Genomic DNA, 17841 nt, shown 5'->3' on the forward strand with positions numbered 1-17841 from the left:
TGAAGAAAACCGGTTATGAAACGTATGAATACTGTACAGTATGGTTCAGTTTTTAGAAAACCGAGCAGCGGATAAGTTATAAGATATTTGGATATTATTTTGACCGAGCAATAGCCGTAATTTCAGGATTATCCAGATATATTTAAAGTTCTACGCTGGCTTGATGAAGTAATTTGGTTTTGTGTCTACACAGGAGTTGGAGTGGAATGAATCGAGATTCGATCCGTGCCTTTAGTTTATATTTTTGGGGTCGCTCATGGCTCTCGGGCCGGCTTAAGGTTTTTTCGGATTAGATCGATTTATTCCACTTAAACTCCTAGTATTCTTTAGTTGAGAAAAAGGTTCTGAACGGAGAGCAATAATATAATTTTTGACGTAGCGTCCCTCCAAATATCAATAGCGAAGTCAAAAATTTAAAGCTTTTTTCTTTTATTTCAAACGTTTCTGTGTTTTTAGTTAGATATTGAACGTTAAATTTTTTTAACAACTGTTATAAGTATAACCCTTTATTTACAAGTTTATTTTATTTCGACTGATAACTGATATTTAAGTCCTTTAATCATATTTCAAAATTATATTATGTAATTTTGGTTTTATCGTTTGCAGGTGTAAGTATGGCCGGCCTAATGTGTGGAATGGGGGAGCCACGAAGCACGTACTCAGTTTCTAGCTTTCTTCAAACCACAGGTTAAAGCTCCTTTAAGATCTGATCAAAAAATATCTGTAAACCGTAAATTCTTTCTAGCGTTCTATAAATTAGACCCAAATTTTATTTTGCTCATTATTCTATACATGACATAAAAATTATAAATAGACTAGTCTCCGCTAATTGAATTTCTTTCTAGGAATTTTAAAAACGGCTTCGTGTCAGAGCATGACACACGGCGGCTATATTAAAAGGTAAATGACTTTGAAATTTAAAAATGAATTTTTAGAATTTTAATTACGTTTTCGACTGAAGTCACGAACTTTAAATGTATCAAATCTGCGCTTAAATATAAATGCTCCCCTTGGAAAACAAATTGGCGTCACAGCGAACATATTAGGCCATAAAGTTGAAAAAATTCACGAGAAAGCTCTAATTAATCCATAAGCTCAGCTCATTTCACGTGTGGAAAACGACGTTAGCACTTACAGAATAAATTGATCCAGGGCGAGTACCGGAGAACTCAAGGAAATCTTCGACAAATACGCCAGTCTTACCGTGGAGGGAGACAAGTTCATGACAGACGAGGATTTTGTGATCAGGTATAAATGCTAACCCCTTGATTTATAATTATTCAGGGGCGTTACCGTGCTCATGAACTTATCCAGTGGGCGGGGGCACTCCAGGTGGGGGGCTTAATACCTTTCGTGTTCGGGCCTGAAAATCCCCTGGAAACCTTTGATTTTACTGATCTAGGGGGGGGGGGGACTGAGCCCCTGTAGCCCCCCTCTGAGTACACCTCTGTAATTGTTAAAATCTTTACAACTGAATAAAGGTTGTTCAATTTCCAGGGAGGGGGATTGGACCACCCTTCCAGACATCCCATAGTCGAGAACCTAGTCCTTGTTGACTAAGTAGAAATTTAAAAAATGACTTTTCAGATATCTGGGATTGTTGCCGGAGAAAGATTACAATAAAGAGTCTCTTCACTTGCTCTGTGGCGTGCTTGACCAATCAAAGGAAAGATCAATTATTTCATGAACAGTTCCTTTTAAAGGGACTCACGACGAAGTTCTAAGCGGTGCTCAATTTAAAAGTTTCACACCAGTAATATATAATCCCATCTGTATACGGGAATATTTTTGGAAATGGATAATTTTCAATCTAATTTCGATAATTTTCTAAAAAGCGACTAATGGATTTCTACCAAAAAAAATGTCTTTCCATTATTGGTTTTTAAAGTGCCTCAAAGAAAGCCTGATATAATTGTTGATATTCTTATTCATAAAAAGAATAACTTGATCAATATAGGAGGGTAGAATATCTTTTAAAGAGTTCCAAACTTTTGAAGGTGAGTTTTTAATTCTAAAGGATGATTATGAAAACCCCCAAATAAATTTACTTTTTTTGAATGAATAAATCAGCTTATCCTTGAAATAACTGTAACTTACCTTAAAATATGTTGAAAATTACAGTTTGAGGCCAGAAAATATTTTTTTCAATAGCTTAGGATAATTTTGTATTTAAAAAAACATGACTTAATTCATAGGTAACCTTTGTGTTCCAATAAATTGTATTGTTCTTGGGTAACTTTAGTGTTCCAACAAATTGTATCGTTCTTAGGTAACCTTTGTGTTCCTGATGCTCTTTACAAGACTGCGTTTCAGTTATTCGACACAAACGGGAACGGTTCTGTGAGGTAAATTTTAGATATTATGTAATGGATAGAAAATTTGAATATAATAATTTAATTTAAGTTATTGATAAACAAACAGAACTGTAGAGTTTAGACGGGTATTATTCAAAACCCGACCTTCAATCTACATTTCCGAGAAAATTGTAAACGGGCTATTTTAGCGGTATTATTTTCTTGTTTTAGGATATTAATGAACTTTTTGTGGAAAATTAAAGAAATGTTGTGGAAAATGCATCAATATTTTGGTGTACATGCCAGAAATAATTTTGGTGGAATCAAGGAACATTTTTTTTCTTGTTTTGGTGTAAATGCAAACTGACTAGTTTTGACCAAATTGTGCATACATTTTTTCTCTAGTAATGAAATTCTAAATGTTTGTTTCCAGTTTTGATGTTATTGTAAACCGACTTTTTTGTATAGTTGTGATGTAAATGTAAACCGACTTTTTTCTAGTTTTGATGAGTTTGTGGATATCATCTCTAAAACAACAATACACAAGAGAATACCGTTTAATTACGATAGTGAATTTATCAAACTATACTTTGGTAAGGATACTGTCTGGAATCCTTATTTTTAGGTTTTTAACATTCAGAGGCCGAATTTAAAGAATGTGAACCGCGTCGCTGAACCGGTTCCAATTGGGCGTGCGCCGGCTCTAATCTCGTAACACTTAATATAATTTCAAGCTGAACCAACCATGTTACGCGGTTCAAATTCTTTAGATTCGGCCTAATGTTATTTAGGCTTTCAGGAGACTTTACAAAAATCTGAGAAGCTTAACATGTTTCAAAATTCTATTATCTTAAAGTTTGCTTTTATGAAATTATTCAAATTCTTGACTCTGGTGGAATATTTACGTCTAGACAAACTTTCAAATTGTTCGTTAACGAACGATGGATTTTGCCTCGTTCAAACCTTTGTGAAGCTTCTTAAAGTCTAAAAAATTCTAGAATATCCTCAAAAGGTTTTTATCTTCTGGCAAAGTCAAAATTTTTCATGACTTTATAAAAGAAAACTGAGAGAAAATTATACTTTGAATTACTCAAACCTTTGTAGACTTTGTGAAGCTTCTTAGAAGCTATAAAATCCTAGAATATCTAATAAAAAACGAAAAAAAAATATTGATGCGAATTCTAGGTAAGGAGAAGAGTCGTCAGATATCTTACAGTGAGTTCTCTCAGTTTCTTCATGATTTCCACGACGAATATGCAACAGTTGCTTTCAAGGCTAGTTACACTCCTAAACTTTCTTCATTGTAACGCCAACCCCCCCCCTCTCCGAGTATGAAACATTTTCGTTGCGAAAAATATTTTTTTTAACAGTTAAAAAACAAATCTTTTCCTAATTTACAAAGAGTAACTTATTTTTTTGTTCAAATTTTATTTTGATTCTTTCATTACTCCAAAGAAGTTATTATTCTCTACTCTCAATGTAAAAAGTTTATTTTTCATGTTGTGCTTAATTAAGAAAAGGATATTTTCAACAAAAAAATATTATAATAAATGTCATTTACAAATGAAAATTCAGCAAAACGTAAAATTCTTAATTTTTAAAAATCTTACAATCCCATTTTTATTCTGTAAAAATGTTAAAAGGTGTATCTCTCGACAGGCTAAAGATAAAAACGGAACCGGGTTCATCAGCGCAAAAGGAAACCACCAATCATTCATCTGATGATAAAAGTATTTTTATACCTTTGAAAATAAGCAGAAAATTAAATTTTCTTATTCAAATGATTTCAATATGTATTTCTTTCACCGGTTCTTGGTGCAAAATACAGACTAATGATTTCCGGAATTTGTTGGAAATGATGTGACTTAACAATCCCTTGGCATAAAAGTAAATAAACATTGCGCTCTGGGAAGTTTTTGCAAGATTAGATGATTTTTTTCAACAATTCAATGTTAATTTACTCTTTTTAAAATGCGTTTGTCAGATCTTAAATGTTGCAGTAAAACGTAAGATTGTAAAAAAAATAATTGATTGTTTGGTTGATCAGATTTTGAGGATATTATGGTTTCTATTAAAAGCCATCTTTTAACCGATTCTGTCAAATCAAATCTTGCAGCTGTCGCCTCAGGTAAAATTGTTGAAAGGATTGTTTACCTATTGAAAAGTTATCAAGTAGGTAAAAGTATTAAAGGGAGTGTTCACCAATTTGATAGGTTGCCACATGTAAAATTGTGAAAGGATTGTTGACCAATCAAAAAAGTTACCTCAAATAAAATTGTTAAAGGGATTGTTCACAAATTTGATAAGTTACCTCAGGTTATTGTGTTAAAGGGATTGTTTATTAATTTGATAAGTTACCTCAGGTTATTGTTTTAAAGGGATTGTTTACCAATTTGATAAGTTCCTTAGGCTACGTGTTAATGGGATTGTTCACAAATATGATAAGTTACCTCAGGTTAAAGTGTTGATGGGATTGTTTACCAATTTGATAAGTTACTACAGGTTAAGTGTTACAGGGATTGTTTATCAATTTGATAAGTTCCTTAAGTTACGTGTTACAGGGATTGTTTGTTTAACAATTTGATAAGTTCCTTAGGTTACGTGTTACAGGGATTGTTTGTTTAACAATTTGATAAGTTACCTCGGGTTAGAGTGTGAAAGGGATTGTTTACCAATTTGATAAGTTACAATAGGTTAAAGTGTTAAAGGGATTGTTTACCAATTTGATAAGTTACCTTGGGTTAAAGTGTGAAAGGGATTGTTTACCAATTTGCTAGTTACTCCGGGTTAGAGTGTTAAAGGGATTGTTTAACAATTAACTAAGCTATCTTAGGTTAAAGTTACCTATTAGAAAGTACACCTAATACCTTTTTTATGGAACACATTAGGTCCAAAGATGTTCTTTTTATATTTGTCTACTATCCCATAAAGAATGATCTTTTTATTCTAATTCCACCAAACCAAACTAATCTAATTCAGCTGATGGGAACCAAGTGTCTTATCCCTATTTTATCGCCTTCATCTCTCTTCTCTCTAATATGGAACTGATCAAGAAGGTTTATCTTAACGCTTCCAACGGGTCCAGAATGGCTGAAATTAAGAAGGTAAGAAAGGGACTGTAAGTGTAGTTTTAAATGACCGTACATTTAACGATTCACATGTCCGATTCACTATGTTATTCTTTAAATCTTTAAAATATCTAAAAATTTAAAACAAAAAGAAGTTATTGTTGTATTTCTATCTTTAAAAAGAGATAAATTATTTTAATTTCAATTCTTCCTGTTGCTGCACAAATCAGCGTACATATAAATTATATTTCAGGAAGATTTTCTGTATTCTGCTCAAATGATGTCGCAAATCACTCCTCTAGGTAACTTTAGATCATTTTTTTTATTTAATAATTTTATTTATTTTGTAATTTTTTTCTTCAAATTTATTTGTTTAATGTTTTAGATGCTAAACTAGTCTATTGTCACTTTTTCAACACAGCATATATGTAACTCACCCTGTAAGGCATACTTTGATTGATACCAATTTTACATATTTTTGTATTTGAAAAAATTTGAAAATGTAATGATGTTTCGGGCTTTTCCTTTAATAGACTTAGTGAAGGAACGATGATTAAATTTCAAACGAAAGATAAGTTTTATTATTTGTTAATTAATTGGCCTCTGCCACCCGCCAGTTTCACTGTACTACCCCCTTCAATCCCCCCTCATCTCCCTTATAACTCTCCACTAAAACTCACTCTTCCTTCTGTCAGTATACTGCAAATCACTGCAGTACACACCGAAAGCTTAGTTAAGGGTGCTCCGGTCCCCTCTCCTCTTGTGACAGTCAGTGGGTTCATATCGGGACCATTTTTAGATTGACTTTCTTTTACTTCTTTTTTTTTGCAGAGGTTGATGTGCTTTTTCAAATTTGCGACAAATTGCACGGATTCCAGAAGATTATGTACGAAGATTTCGCTGCAATTGCTCCAGAGCAGTACATGAAACAGGTACAACTACAGTACAGTACAGTACAGTACAGTACAGTACAGTACAGTATAGAACTAAATAGATATTTTACCACAAAATGGTAAACACTAAGAATTGATTTTAAATTGACTGTGATTGTATTTTCAAGTGATCCTTCATTTAAAGATTGGCATATCCGATTCAAAACAGTTCCCCTGTGAGCTTTATATTATCAAGAATGATCACGGTATCCATGATTTTCCATTTGATAATTGATAAAGTTCATTTGGTTTATCTCTGACGGATTGAATCCTGATGCCGTAGAAACAATGGAGAAAATTAAAATTTATCAAGATATCACACACAATATTGATAAGATAAAGGTCTAATTCTAATGGGTACTGCTTTGAATCGTACATGCCGTCTGTATGAAGCGCCCCCCCCCTGAATACGCCCCTGGATGTACAATGCCCCTCCCTGTATGTAAGCCCCCCCCTGAATACGCCCCTGGATGTACAATGCCCCTCCCTGTATGTAAGCCCCCCCCTGAATACGCCCCTGGATGTACAATGCCCCTCCCTGTATGTAAGCCCCCCCCCCCTGAATACGCCCCTGGATGTACAATGCACATATTTCTAAAGCCAAAGTTCAGCGATCATTACTATTTTGATATTGCAGGGGATATTAGTTCCAAAACTAACATTTATCTATCTTTACATTAGACCATATTTTATTAAAAATGGCTAAAACTATATATTGAAACAATAAATTTTAGTTTTAAATTAATAATATGGTGTGAGAGCTATTTTTTAATGATTCTTGATTTCATTTACGATCATAACCCTATTTTGAAATAATTACAGCATTTCAGCTCATGTCGCGTTTTTAGAACATATCCTGGTTTTGAGACAATTACACTCAGTGTTAGAATTGAGCCAAGTGTTAGTTTTGGAACTAATGTCCCCTGTGATTAGGTTTGCTCTTGGTTCCTTTGCTGGTGCTTGTGGAGCTACTGCTGTTTATCCAATTGATTTAGGAATCATTGATAAAAATATTCTATTAAATCATTTAAAAATGATTTTGATAAATTTTGTGGGGAAATGAAAAATTGGACATAAAAAGGAAAGTTTTTCATCTTTTTAAATAACTCCCCCCCCCCCAAAAAAAAAAATTCCCCCCTCAACGAAGACATTTATTTTCCCAATTCAGCAAAATGCTTAACTTCTAGGGGAAAATCGATTTTTTCAGGGGGGGGGGATATGATTTTTTAAGAAAATATAATCTCCTCAAAAAATATTCTGCTTTTTCAATTTGAGAATATTTAAGATTTAAAGATACATTATACATTAAGCAACAAATTCCGTTCAAGTATAAAATATTACAAAAAATATCGAACCGTGTTAAATAAAGAAAATAAAGAAAGTAAATTAGTTAAGTTTGTTCAATGGTTTCTGTTTGTAGTAAAAACTAGGATGCAAAATCAGCGTACTGGCTCATATATAGGTAACCTTTCTAAATTTGTTTTCTTTTTCACGCAAACTGAAATCAGTTTCTGAAAAATTTCCGGAAAAATAACAAAATAAAGAAGTGTTTTGACGAAATACAATTTTCTGATCTCTGTATCATTCTAGATTTTAATGTGGAGTTGATTTATGATCCTAAAATCTACTCTAACATTGAGTTTAGAAAACCTGTTTCAATTTGGGTTTACCCTCTTTAGTTTTCAAGATTTTTTTTATATTTTTAAATCTCTTAGTAATATAATCTTATTTTTATGAGAGCTAATGTATAAAAATAGTTTTATTTTTAAATCTCTTAGTAATATAATCTTATGTTTAGGAGAGCTAATGTACAGAAATAGTTTCGATTGCTTCAAGAAGGTGCTCAGGTAATTAAAGATGATTAATGATTGATCTATTGATTAATGAAGTGACTGATTGATGGAATGGTTAATTGAGTGACGAACTGATAAGAAAGATCTGATCATCGAATGACTTATTACTTGATTGATTTGTTGATTGATTAAATAATTTGTTGGTTGACTTGTTAATTGATTGATTGAATAAGTTGTTGGTTGACTTGTTAATTGATTGATTTGTTGATTGACTAAATAAGTTGTTGGTTGATTCGTTAATTGATTAAATAAGTTGTTGGTTGACTTGTTAATTTATTAAATAAGTTGTTGATTGACATGTTTGATTGGTTAAATAGGTTTAGTTTACGATCAATTGATCGATTGATCGATTGACTAGTTTATTCATTGTTTATTTTGATTTAATTTATATTAAACAAGTTTCTTAAATTATCATCAACTTATTGTTAAAAAAAATGTTTATTTGTGAATTGATCATTCATTTACGTAATCGATCAAAATAGTACTTTGATTATAGATTGCAAGCTGGATTCAAAACAACGATAATAATATTAAGATTACAAATAATTGATTGATTGATTTATTATTGATTGATTGAATGATTGATCGATTGATTGACCGATTTTAATGGTTAGACATGAAGGATTTACTGGTCTATATCGAGGCCTAGTTCCTCAACTAATGGGAGTTGCCCCTGAAAAAGCTATAAAACTCACCATGAATGATTTTGCAAGGTACGAAAATTCAATTTTTCAAGAAAAACTAACAAAAATTAATCGTCAGAAAAAAATAATTTTTTTGTTTCATTATTTAATAATTATATCTGTTCTTAGAGACAAACTAAAAACTGCAAATGGCGGACATCTACCTCTTTGGGCGGAGTGTTTGGCGGGTGCATGCGGGGGCGGATCACAGGTATGAAAGGCGGAGCGTTCCACTCTTCAGTAATTGTACGCCTTGTTCTACAACAACAACAACCCCACTCCATTCCTTGGTTATAAAACTCCTTGTTTTCTACAGACACTACTTTCCTTTCATTAGTTCTCCTTGAACTCCCCAAACTTTTTCAACCGCTCCTTATTTATAATTCTCCACAAACATTATCCCCCTCTTCTAGACTTCAATACTCCATTTTTCCATCTCCTTCTTACCAATGCTCCTATTTCCCTTTCATCGTCTCCAACGCTTCCTATTTCCCTTTCATTGTCTTTAATTCTCCCTATCTCCATTTCATTGTATCCAATGTTCCCTAGTTCCCTTTCATTGTCTCTAATGCTCCCTATCTCCATTTCATCGTCTCCAACGCTCCCTATTTCCCTCTCATTGTCTCGAATGCTCCTTATCTCCATTTCATCGTCTCCAACGCTCCCTATTTCCCTGTCATTGTCTCTAATGCTTCCTATCCCCATTTCATTGTATCCAATGCTCTTTATTTCCCTTTCATTGTCTCTAATGCTCCCTATTTCCCTTTCATTGTCTCTAATGCTCCCTATCTCTATTTCATTGTATCCAATGCTCCCTATTTCCCTTTCATTGTCTCTAATGCTCCTTATTTCCCTTTCATGGTCTCCAATGCTCCCTATTTACCTTTCATTGTCTCTAATGCTCCCTGTTTCCCTTTCATTTTCTAATGCTCCCTGTCTCTATTTCATTGTATCCAATGCTCCCTATTTCCCTTTCATTGTCTCTAATGCTCCCTATTTCCCTTTCATTGTCTCTAATGCTCCTTATTTCCCTTTCATTGTCTCTAATGCTCCCTATCTCCATTTCATCGTCTTCAACGCTCCGTATTTCCCTTTCATTGTCTCTAATGCTCACAATTTCTCTCTCCTAAGATGACTTGCTCCTTGTTCGCCACTAACCCTATCCCCCTCTATTTCATTTAAATGATCCGTGATATCCACCCAACCCTCTTCTATGTGTAGGTGATGTTCACCAACCCCCTGGAGATTGTGAAGATCAGGTTGCAGGTAGCCGGAGAGCTGGCCGCCGGCTCTAAAGTTTCCGCTATGGGAGTAGTTCGTGAACTTGGATTTTTCGGTCTTTATAAAGGTCAGTTTTAAATCCTCATTGATAATGAGGAGTTCCCTAAAAGGGGGAGGGGGCGTAGAAAGAGAAAGATACTTTTTATTATTTAATTTTCACCTCAAACTCTAATTTCAAATGCCCATCTATCTTAAACCTTTAATATCTTAGGTCTGCTACACCAGGTTGCAATCTGCGAAGAGCACTCATTCCTTTGTGAAACTTTCTGTTTTGCAAAAGGAAGTGAAAAATATTTTAATGAAATGACATTTACCCTTTTTTAGTATTGACTCTGATCAAAATTATTTTAAAATCAATGCTTTAATAACGTATTTTTGTATTATTATAGGATCAAGGGCCTGCTTTTTGAGAGATATTCCTTTCTCTGCAATCTACTTCCCGGCATACGCGCATCTTAAACCAGCCTTTGCAGGTAAACAGAACAATCAATCAATCAATCAACATATTGTTTATCTTAACCATTAATTTGTTCATTTTTCAAGCAACCTTTTTATTCATAAATCATCAAATCCATGACGATAATAATCCATAAACCTATCAATTAAATCATTAAATCCATTAAGAAATAACTCCCTAAATAAATTGTCCATATACGAAATAATTAAAAAATTATTTAATCCAAAAATCAGATAGATCATCAACCAATTAATCTATATATAAGATAATGTCATAAATCCAGAAATAAAAGAATAAATATTTAAGATGAGAATGGATACAATTCCCCGCTATCCCTGCTGACTGCTGGAGCTATTGCTGGTATGCCTGCAGCAAGTTTGGTTACGCCTGCTGACGTCATCAAAACAAGATTGCAGGTAGCGATGATAGAGGTTTTTTCGTTTCCTTATTCTACCCAGGCCAGGGACCAAGTTTTATAAATCGTGAGAAGCGGAAAAACGACAAAGGCTAGTTAACCAAAATACTCAACTTGTACCGGCGCAAAAAAGGGATTCAACTACGTTTACGCAGTTTATATCTTCCTCTCACTAATCTTTAAATCTAGTTCGAAGAGGTTGGACGCAAGGAATTAGTCACACTAGGTATGGCTATTTAAGAATTGTTGTAGCACACTTGAGCTCACCAGATATTTAGTTCTACTATTCGTATCTAGCTCAATTTTTCTTTCGCTATTCTTAAGTTGCAACCTCAGGTTCAGTCATAATTGATCGTTGATAGGTCATTTGATCCTTATAACTTAGGTCTATCCTAGGTAGTGGCTAGGGCCGGTCAAACAACATATACTGGTGTGATGGACGCTGCCAGGAAAATCTACGCTGAGGAGGGATTCAGGGCTTTCTGGAAAGGAAGCATCGCCAGAATGTGCAGGTTAAAAATAAACAAATCTATTGAGGGCAATCCCCCCCACCACACTCCGACAGTTTCGTCTATTTTCCAAATATGTGGTTTGTATCTTTAGTTTCCGTGACAATTTTAATAAATTGAATTATCTAATTTTATGTCTGAATAAAATCTAAGAATTATGAACTAAAACATGATTTGTTTCTTTATATTTTGGTGCATTTTTATTTTTTTATCGCAAACTTTTACCAAGAGACAAGGGTGTAGACATTATTTACTTCATCAATTAAAAATTTCTCAAAGGCATTTACCTTGATAGCAACTTCTTTAATCTTTCCCAAGTGGCCATTGACCAGTGTAGACGTCTTTCCTTTTCAGCTTAAATTGACATTTTGGGAATAGACCTGTAGGAAAAAGTTAAATAAGAAAAATGCTTCTTGACAATTTAAAATGTTGGTACCCTGGGCGTTAGATAGGGGTAGTTCATTCTAAAAATATTAGTTGTGAGCTATTCCTTTAAAACTCTGATTTCAGGAGCTCTCCCCAGTTCGGAGTAACCTTGGTTACCTACGAATTAATGCAGAGATATTTCTACATCGATTTCGGAGGCAGTCGTCCCTCCGGTTCAGTGTCGGAGGGCGTGGCTAGTGCTATGGATATGTCCTCCGGTAATCCGGAGCATATAGGCGGGTACCAGGTGGCCCGCCCCATCTTTGCCGGGGTAGAATCTAAGTTTGGTCTGCTTCTCCCAAGGTATTCCTTTTTTTATAGGTTTATTTTTATTTTTATATGTGATGTACTTAAAAACGAAGATTTTTTTTTGCCGCTAGATGTCTATTCCAAGCGAAATTCCTCAAACATCGAGAGCTGAGACATCTAGCGGCCAAAAAATCGTCGTTTAAAGTACATCTCATATAAAAAATAAAAATATTATGAAATATCAACTACAAACGAATGCATCGAATAAAATTGGACATTTAAAGGTTGTAATATCTAAATGATTAATTTTAGATTTAATCAAACTATATTGACGATCTGAGATAATAGTTCAACTCCGTGAATTTGTTCGGGTTCTACGTTCTTCTGTATGAGACGTTTTAAGCCCTTTTCTCCTAATATATATACGTAACCGATAAAAGTGAAAATAGTAGCGATCTTCGATATCACCCCATAACCCTTTAATTTTTTCCCGAAGACCCCTTTAAACCAAGGTTTTTGTAATTATATTTTTAACAACCTTTCATTTTCTTTCAGGTTTAGCCACTCATAGAAGTTGAATCAAGCATATCCGAGATAAAGCAATATTCATCGACATTATCCATCACCATCAACCGCCACCCTTCCACATATTGGCGCCGCCATTATGCAAATATAGTCTTCAGTAGTCCAAACTAATTTTATAATATAATCAACTGACAAATTCACGAAAAAGTGAAGTAAATATTTAAAATTTTCTTAAACTATTCTTGAAATTTTTATTAAACCTCGTAAAGTATTTTACCTACTTATAAAGAAATGTATGTACATTGTACAGGGTTGGACCATATGTTCAGTGTAAAATGAAATATCCCGTTGAAATGCGCCAGTTGTACAGTGTACACTAAAAACTGTACTGTGTACAGTACGGTTTATAGTGGACAATTAGATCATACTTACAGAGATAGATATATATAAAATATATTTACATACAATTAGAGATCTGTAATATGTATACATATATATATTTTCATAGAGAAGCAATGTTTACTTGTTCAGTACTTGTTATACAGTTACCTCTAACTTCCTGTCAATGTTTGCTATTTTCTTCCCAATTAAATATTTCCATAACGACAATTTTCCAAGTTTAACATTTTCCACGCACAACTTGATTGCGTTAGGGCCCGAGCACCGAGGCCGGAAACTTTGAAAATAGCCGATTTGGAAATATTTGAGAAATTCTGTCTAAATTCTTGTCTTCACAAAGTAGTCTTAAAATATATTTAGAAATGAATTTGTTTTCAGATAATCTATTAAAATGTATGTCACAAAGGAAGGGTGGACTTTTTGTTTTTAATCTGCATTTTATTTCTGAATAGAATGCACATCTGCAATATCCAATTAATTTATGAAAATTGAGCAAAAATTTCAATTCCTCTATTCAGTTTTATTATTTTTTTTTTCGTGGTTCTTTTTATATTAAACGGTTAAGGTGTTATTTTTTTTCGGGGGGGGGGGTAAAGACGGGGTAAATATATATAAATATGACGACTACTTTACAACTAAAGTTTTATCTAAAACAAACATTAATTCATATCTGATTGTTTTTTTTTGATTGGGATGGGGCTATGTCCAATGAATAATGTCGTGTTTCACAGTGTAAAGTAATTAAGGATTTAAGTTTACTGTCGAAGATATGCTGGAAATTCACCAAAAGACAATTATTAATTTGATTCAAAGGGGTAAATTTTTCCACTAGAGTGGAAGGGACCAACTGAGCTCTTTCATAATTTTTGACCTTCGAAACTAACAAGTTTTGACCCTCAGAGTATAAAAGCCGGTCACGCTGACCTTATTCACGATGTTGCATATGATTTCTACGGGAAGAGGATGGCGACCTGTTCTTCTGATCAGCATGTCAAGGTTAGCAAGCATGTCACGACCTGAAAATAGCACCAGGGCGGATTTTAAAAATAATGTTAGGATAACTAAGAAAGACTGTCGACGTAATTTCACGTGCCCTCCATTTTAAAAGAGTTACATGTCTGATTCACAGCTATACCCTTCAAACTTTTATCTGAGAAACAATACGGAAGATATTTTTGTTTTTCTATGTCGGAAAGCTTTAAAGCTTTTAAATTTTCTCCAGTGTTTGTTTATACTAAATTAAAGGTTAAAAGGGTATCTCTGAAGGTTGGTATTTAAATTTGGGTTCTTTTAAATCGTCAGTCGCTTAATAAATGGCATAAAGGTCTGCAATGAGCATAGACCGTCTTATTTTTAATGATAATTCCCAATATAATATTCCCAATAAGATATTCCGAATATAATATTCCCAATAAGATATTCCGAATATAATATTCCCAATAAGATATTCCGAATATCCAATAGATATTCCCAATAAAATATTCCCAATAAAATATTCCCAATGTAATATTCCCAATAAAATTCCTCGGGGATCCAAGGGTTGTTAGGCCACTAAACATTTTTTGATCGAGTTTGCGATTGATTGATTGAAATGATACTTGACAGACTGATTGATGAATTGATTTAGATTTGGGACCAGGATGACACAGGTGCCTGGAGCTGCAGTGCTAGCTTTAAGACCCACTATGGATCAGTCTGGAAGGTGACCTGGGCTCATCCAGAATTCGGTCAGGTAATGCAGATGTTTTTATTTCCTATCTGGTATATTTTCGGATCTGTGTTTCGTGGTGCATTTTGTCCATTTACATTTTGTTTTACACTAGATATTTTCCCTACTGATAAATGGTTTAAGGGAAAAATAAATGGTTTTAGGGAAAAATAAATGGTTTAATTGATTAAATAAATGGTTTAAGGGGAAAATAAATGGTTTAAGAGGAAAATAAATGGTTAAGGGGAAAATAAATGGTTTAAGTGATCAAATAAATGGTTTAAGGGGAAAATAAATGGTTAAGGGGAAAATAAATGTTTTAAGGGGAAAATAAATGGTTCAGGGGAAAATAAATGGTTTAAGTGATTAAATAAATGGTTTAAGGGGAAAATAAATAAACGGTTTTAGGGGAAAATAAATGGTTTTAGGGGAAATAAATGGTTTAAGGCGAAAATAAATGGTTTAATGGATTAAATAAATGGTTTAAGGGGAAAATAGATGGTTTTAGGGGAAAATAAATGGTTTTTGGGGAAAATGAATGGTTTTAAGGGAAAATAAATGGTTTAAGGGGTAAATAAATGGTTTAATGGGAAAATAAATGGATTTTAAAAAAAAATGGATGAAGGGGAAAATAAATGGGTTAAGGGGAAAACAAATGAATTATTGGGTTAAAGGTATCAAAAATGATGGAAAAACTTGCCTTATGATGTCCGATTTTTTATATTTTTCCATTGAGCATTAAAAATATCCCCTCTCTCGTTTGATTTCCTTTGACTATTTATTATTTCAGGTTATTGCCACCTGCTCATTTGACCGAACAGCTGCTGTTTGGGAGGAGATTGCTGGCGAGAAAACAGGAGTTGGACAAAACCATTGGATTAGAAAAACTAGCTTAGTGGACTCCAGGTAGCGAGAAAATTCATAATTTTGTGGGAATTTTTAATTTAAATTTTAGTTTAAATAGTTTTATATCTAGTCAAACAAGTGATACATTATCCCGGCAAACAAGAAGTCAAAACTTTTGTGTGGCGAATGGTGGGATCAGGATTGAACTTAATTTTAATCTTGCAAACTTACCGTCACTCTTAATTTAATTCCCCTTCGATATCCAGTGCAGGTCACTAGTCAATAGTCATACCCTGCAAGGATAATTAAAATGAATGGATGACATTGGATATAAATAATAGATATCGAGATTAATCGTAAGATTAAAAATTGCCTAGTGTAAGTCTGCTCCCTAGGGTAACCAGTTCGGTCAGCCCATGGATATGTCTTGGCGGCTAGGAGCGCCGACCCCTATTTCATTGAATAATAATAATAATAACAACAATTTCTAAATAACAGCTCCAATCTCAATTTTCTTGTAATTTTCACAAATTTTTCCTCAACATTTGAATAAAATTCAAATATATGTAATTTGAAGTTGATAGCACTCGGTTAAACTTTAAAAAAATCTTTAGGTCTCATTTATCACCNCTTTAAATCTGAATCAAAACCAACAAAAAGTGTGAAGCGTTGCATGTTACCAATGATTTTTGTTCGAAAATATACTTCCTCCAATGCATGGACAGAAAAAATGTCAATTCCGCTACTTCATTGATATTGGTGCATAGACATTAGACAAGGCATTTCTTATTGGCAACGTTTAGGTAAATATTTTGCCGTTCAAACTATGTTAAAGAAAATATACTTCCTTGTCAAAAGACTAGGCTAAAGTGTTGGCCATTGAGAGATTGATAAATATTTAAGATTAGCATTAAGATTAGCATTGTTTTATTTGTTAACTGATTGTTTAGAACCAGTGTAACAGATGTGAAGTTTGGACCTAAACATCTTGGTTTAATCCTGGCTACATGCTCAGCAGACGGCACTGTTAGAATATATGAGGTAATTTATTGTGGGGTTTGGAGGGTCTGTTTAATTGATACCTCTCTTTTCACAAAGTATAATAAATTATTGGATATGGTTTTCTTTTTAACGTTTTATGTTCCTTGCTGAATTGAGCGAGGTCCAGTTTTCATAGGTACCGCCCTTGAGGAACATATAGTTATATTCGAGGTAGGAGAAGAGATTATTTTTCAATGCCTTGAATGCGACAGTTGCCATCTGCTGGGAGTTTGTCACGAGCTTTGAGTTTTAGGGACATGACAGAGCATGGAACACGGTTTGTACTCGGAGGTGGATTCGATACCGCTGCCACCACGCAAGTTCCACACCTGGGTATCTGCTCCGGTTGAAGAAGTCCTCCTAGTTTTGCCTAGACAAGTGTCGCTTGGCTACGTCCAGGATAGGAACTGAGTAGGAGAAGAGGAGTAGATGAACTACCTGGTCTGGCTCACGCTGTGGGAGCACGAGCACGCACAGGACTGAGATCAGAGAGAGAGAGAGATGGGTCCGTAGGGGATAGATCCAGGAAACGATACAATAATAACACAGGAAGGCCTTAGGATCTTCTGAGCATTTATTTGGATTATAACACAACTATAGATATGACATTGGAGAGGGCAAGAGATATGGCATTAAGAGATCACAGTATAAAGACTAGTGGTGGCATCCATAGATTTATATTTTATTGTAACCTTGTAGTCTGGTGTAGTACAGGGAAGACAGTGGATAATATCCACAAAATTGTACCTGTATTACAATAAAATCTTGCCGCCGAGGTTTTATTTTTGCCTGAAGATTACAAACTTTAATGGCTCCAACTAAGAAGCAATATCCTTGCATGATATGCAAAGTACATGTTAAAGCTAATGATAAAGCAGTGCAGTGTTCCCTGTGTGAACTCTGGATTCATGTTAGCTGCTCCGATACTCTGGATGAGGAGACCTACAAGCTGATCATCATAATGGCTGAAAAACATGCATCACACTGTTGGAGCTGTCAGTGCTGCAGGTCAGCTGTTCTGAACCTTAATAAAAAGGTTATAGCCATAGAAAAAAGGATGATTCAGTTGGAGACAGATGTCGACCACAACAAAGATGAGATAGTAGCTGTCAAGGAAACATGCATTGAACTGACTAAGGAGCTGAAGATAGTGAA

At 34.1% G+C, this 17841-nt stretch overlaps 2 protein-coding genes across 2 annotated transcripts in view; both read left to right on the forward strand.

Annotated features, from left to right (window-relative positions):
• On the forward strand, positions 1-13470 carry LOC111718140 (calcium-binding mitochondrial carrier protein Aralar1). Its single transcript, XM_023493651.1, has 25 exons — positions 1-22; positions 607-687; positions 846-900; positions 1153-1248; positions 1588-1666; positions 1958-1997; positions 2270-2345; positions 2796-2887; positions 3480-3568; positions 3954-3993; positions 4342-4422; positions 5274-5398; positions 5616-5664; positions 6194-6320; positions 7162-7289; positions 7715-7756; positions 8093-8141; positions 8762-8860; positions 8960-9041; positions 10052-10178; positions 10501-10584; positions 10875-10984; positions 11380-11495; positions 12003-12221; positions 12723-13470. The coding sequence occupies exons 1-25, from the start codon at positions 16-18 to the stop codon at positions 12736-12738; spliced, it is 2109 nt and encodes a 702-aa protein (XP_023349419.1). The 5' UTR covers positions 1-15; the 3' UTR covers positions 12739-13470.
• The window catches only part of LOC111718138 (nucleoporin SEH1-A), an 11462-nt gene continuing 7035 nt past the window's right edge, over positions 13415-17841 (forward strand). Inside the window, exons 1-5 of the mRNA XM_023493649.1 lie at positions 13415-13497; positions 13992-14087; positions 14719-14823; positions 15590-15705; positions 16596-16686. Of these exons, the coding sequence (XP_023349417.1) occupies positions 13483-13497; positions 13992-14087; positions 14719-14823; positions 15590-15705; positions 16596-16686 (423 nt within the window). The 5' untranslated portion in view covers positions 13415-13482. The remainder of the gene's footprint in view (positions 13498-13991; positions 14088-14718; positions 14824-15589; positions 15706-16595; positions 16687-17841) is intronic.

The sequence above is a fragment of the Eurytemora carolleeae genome, unplaced genomic scaffold, assembly GCF_000591075.1.
Source record: "Eurytemora carolleeae unplaced genomic scaffold, Eaff_2.0 scaffold13, whole genome shotgun sequence".
Lineage (NCBI taxonomy): Eukaryota > Metazoa > Arthropoda > Copepoda > Calanoida > Temoridae > Eurytemora > Eurytemora carolleeae.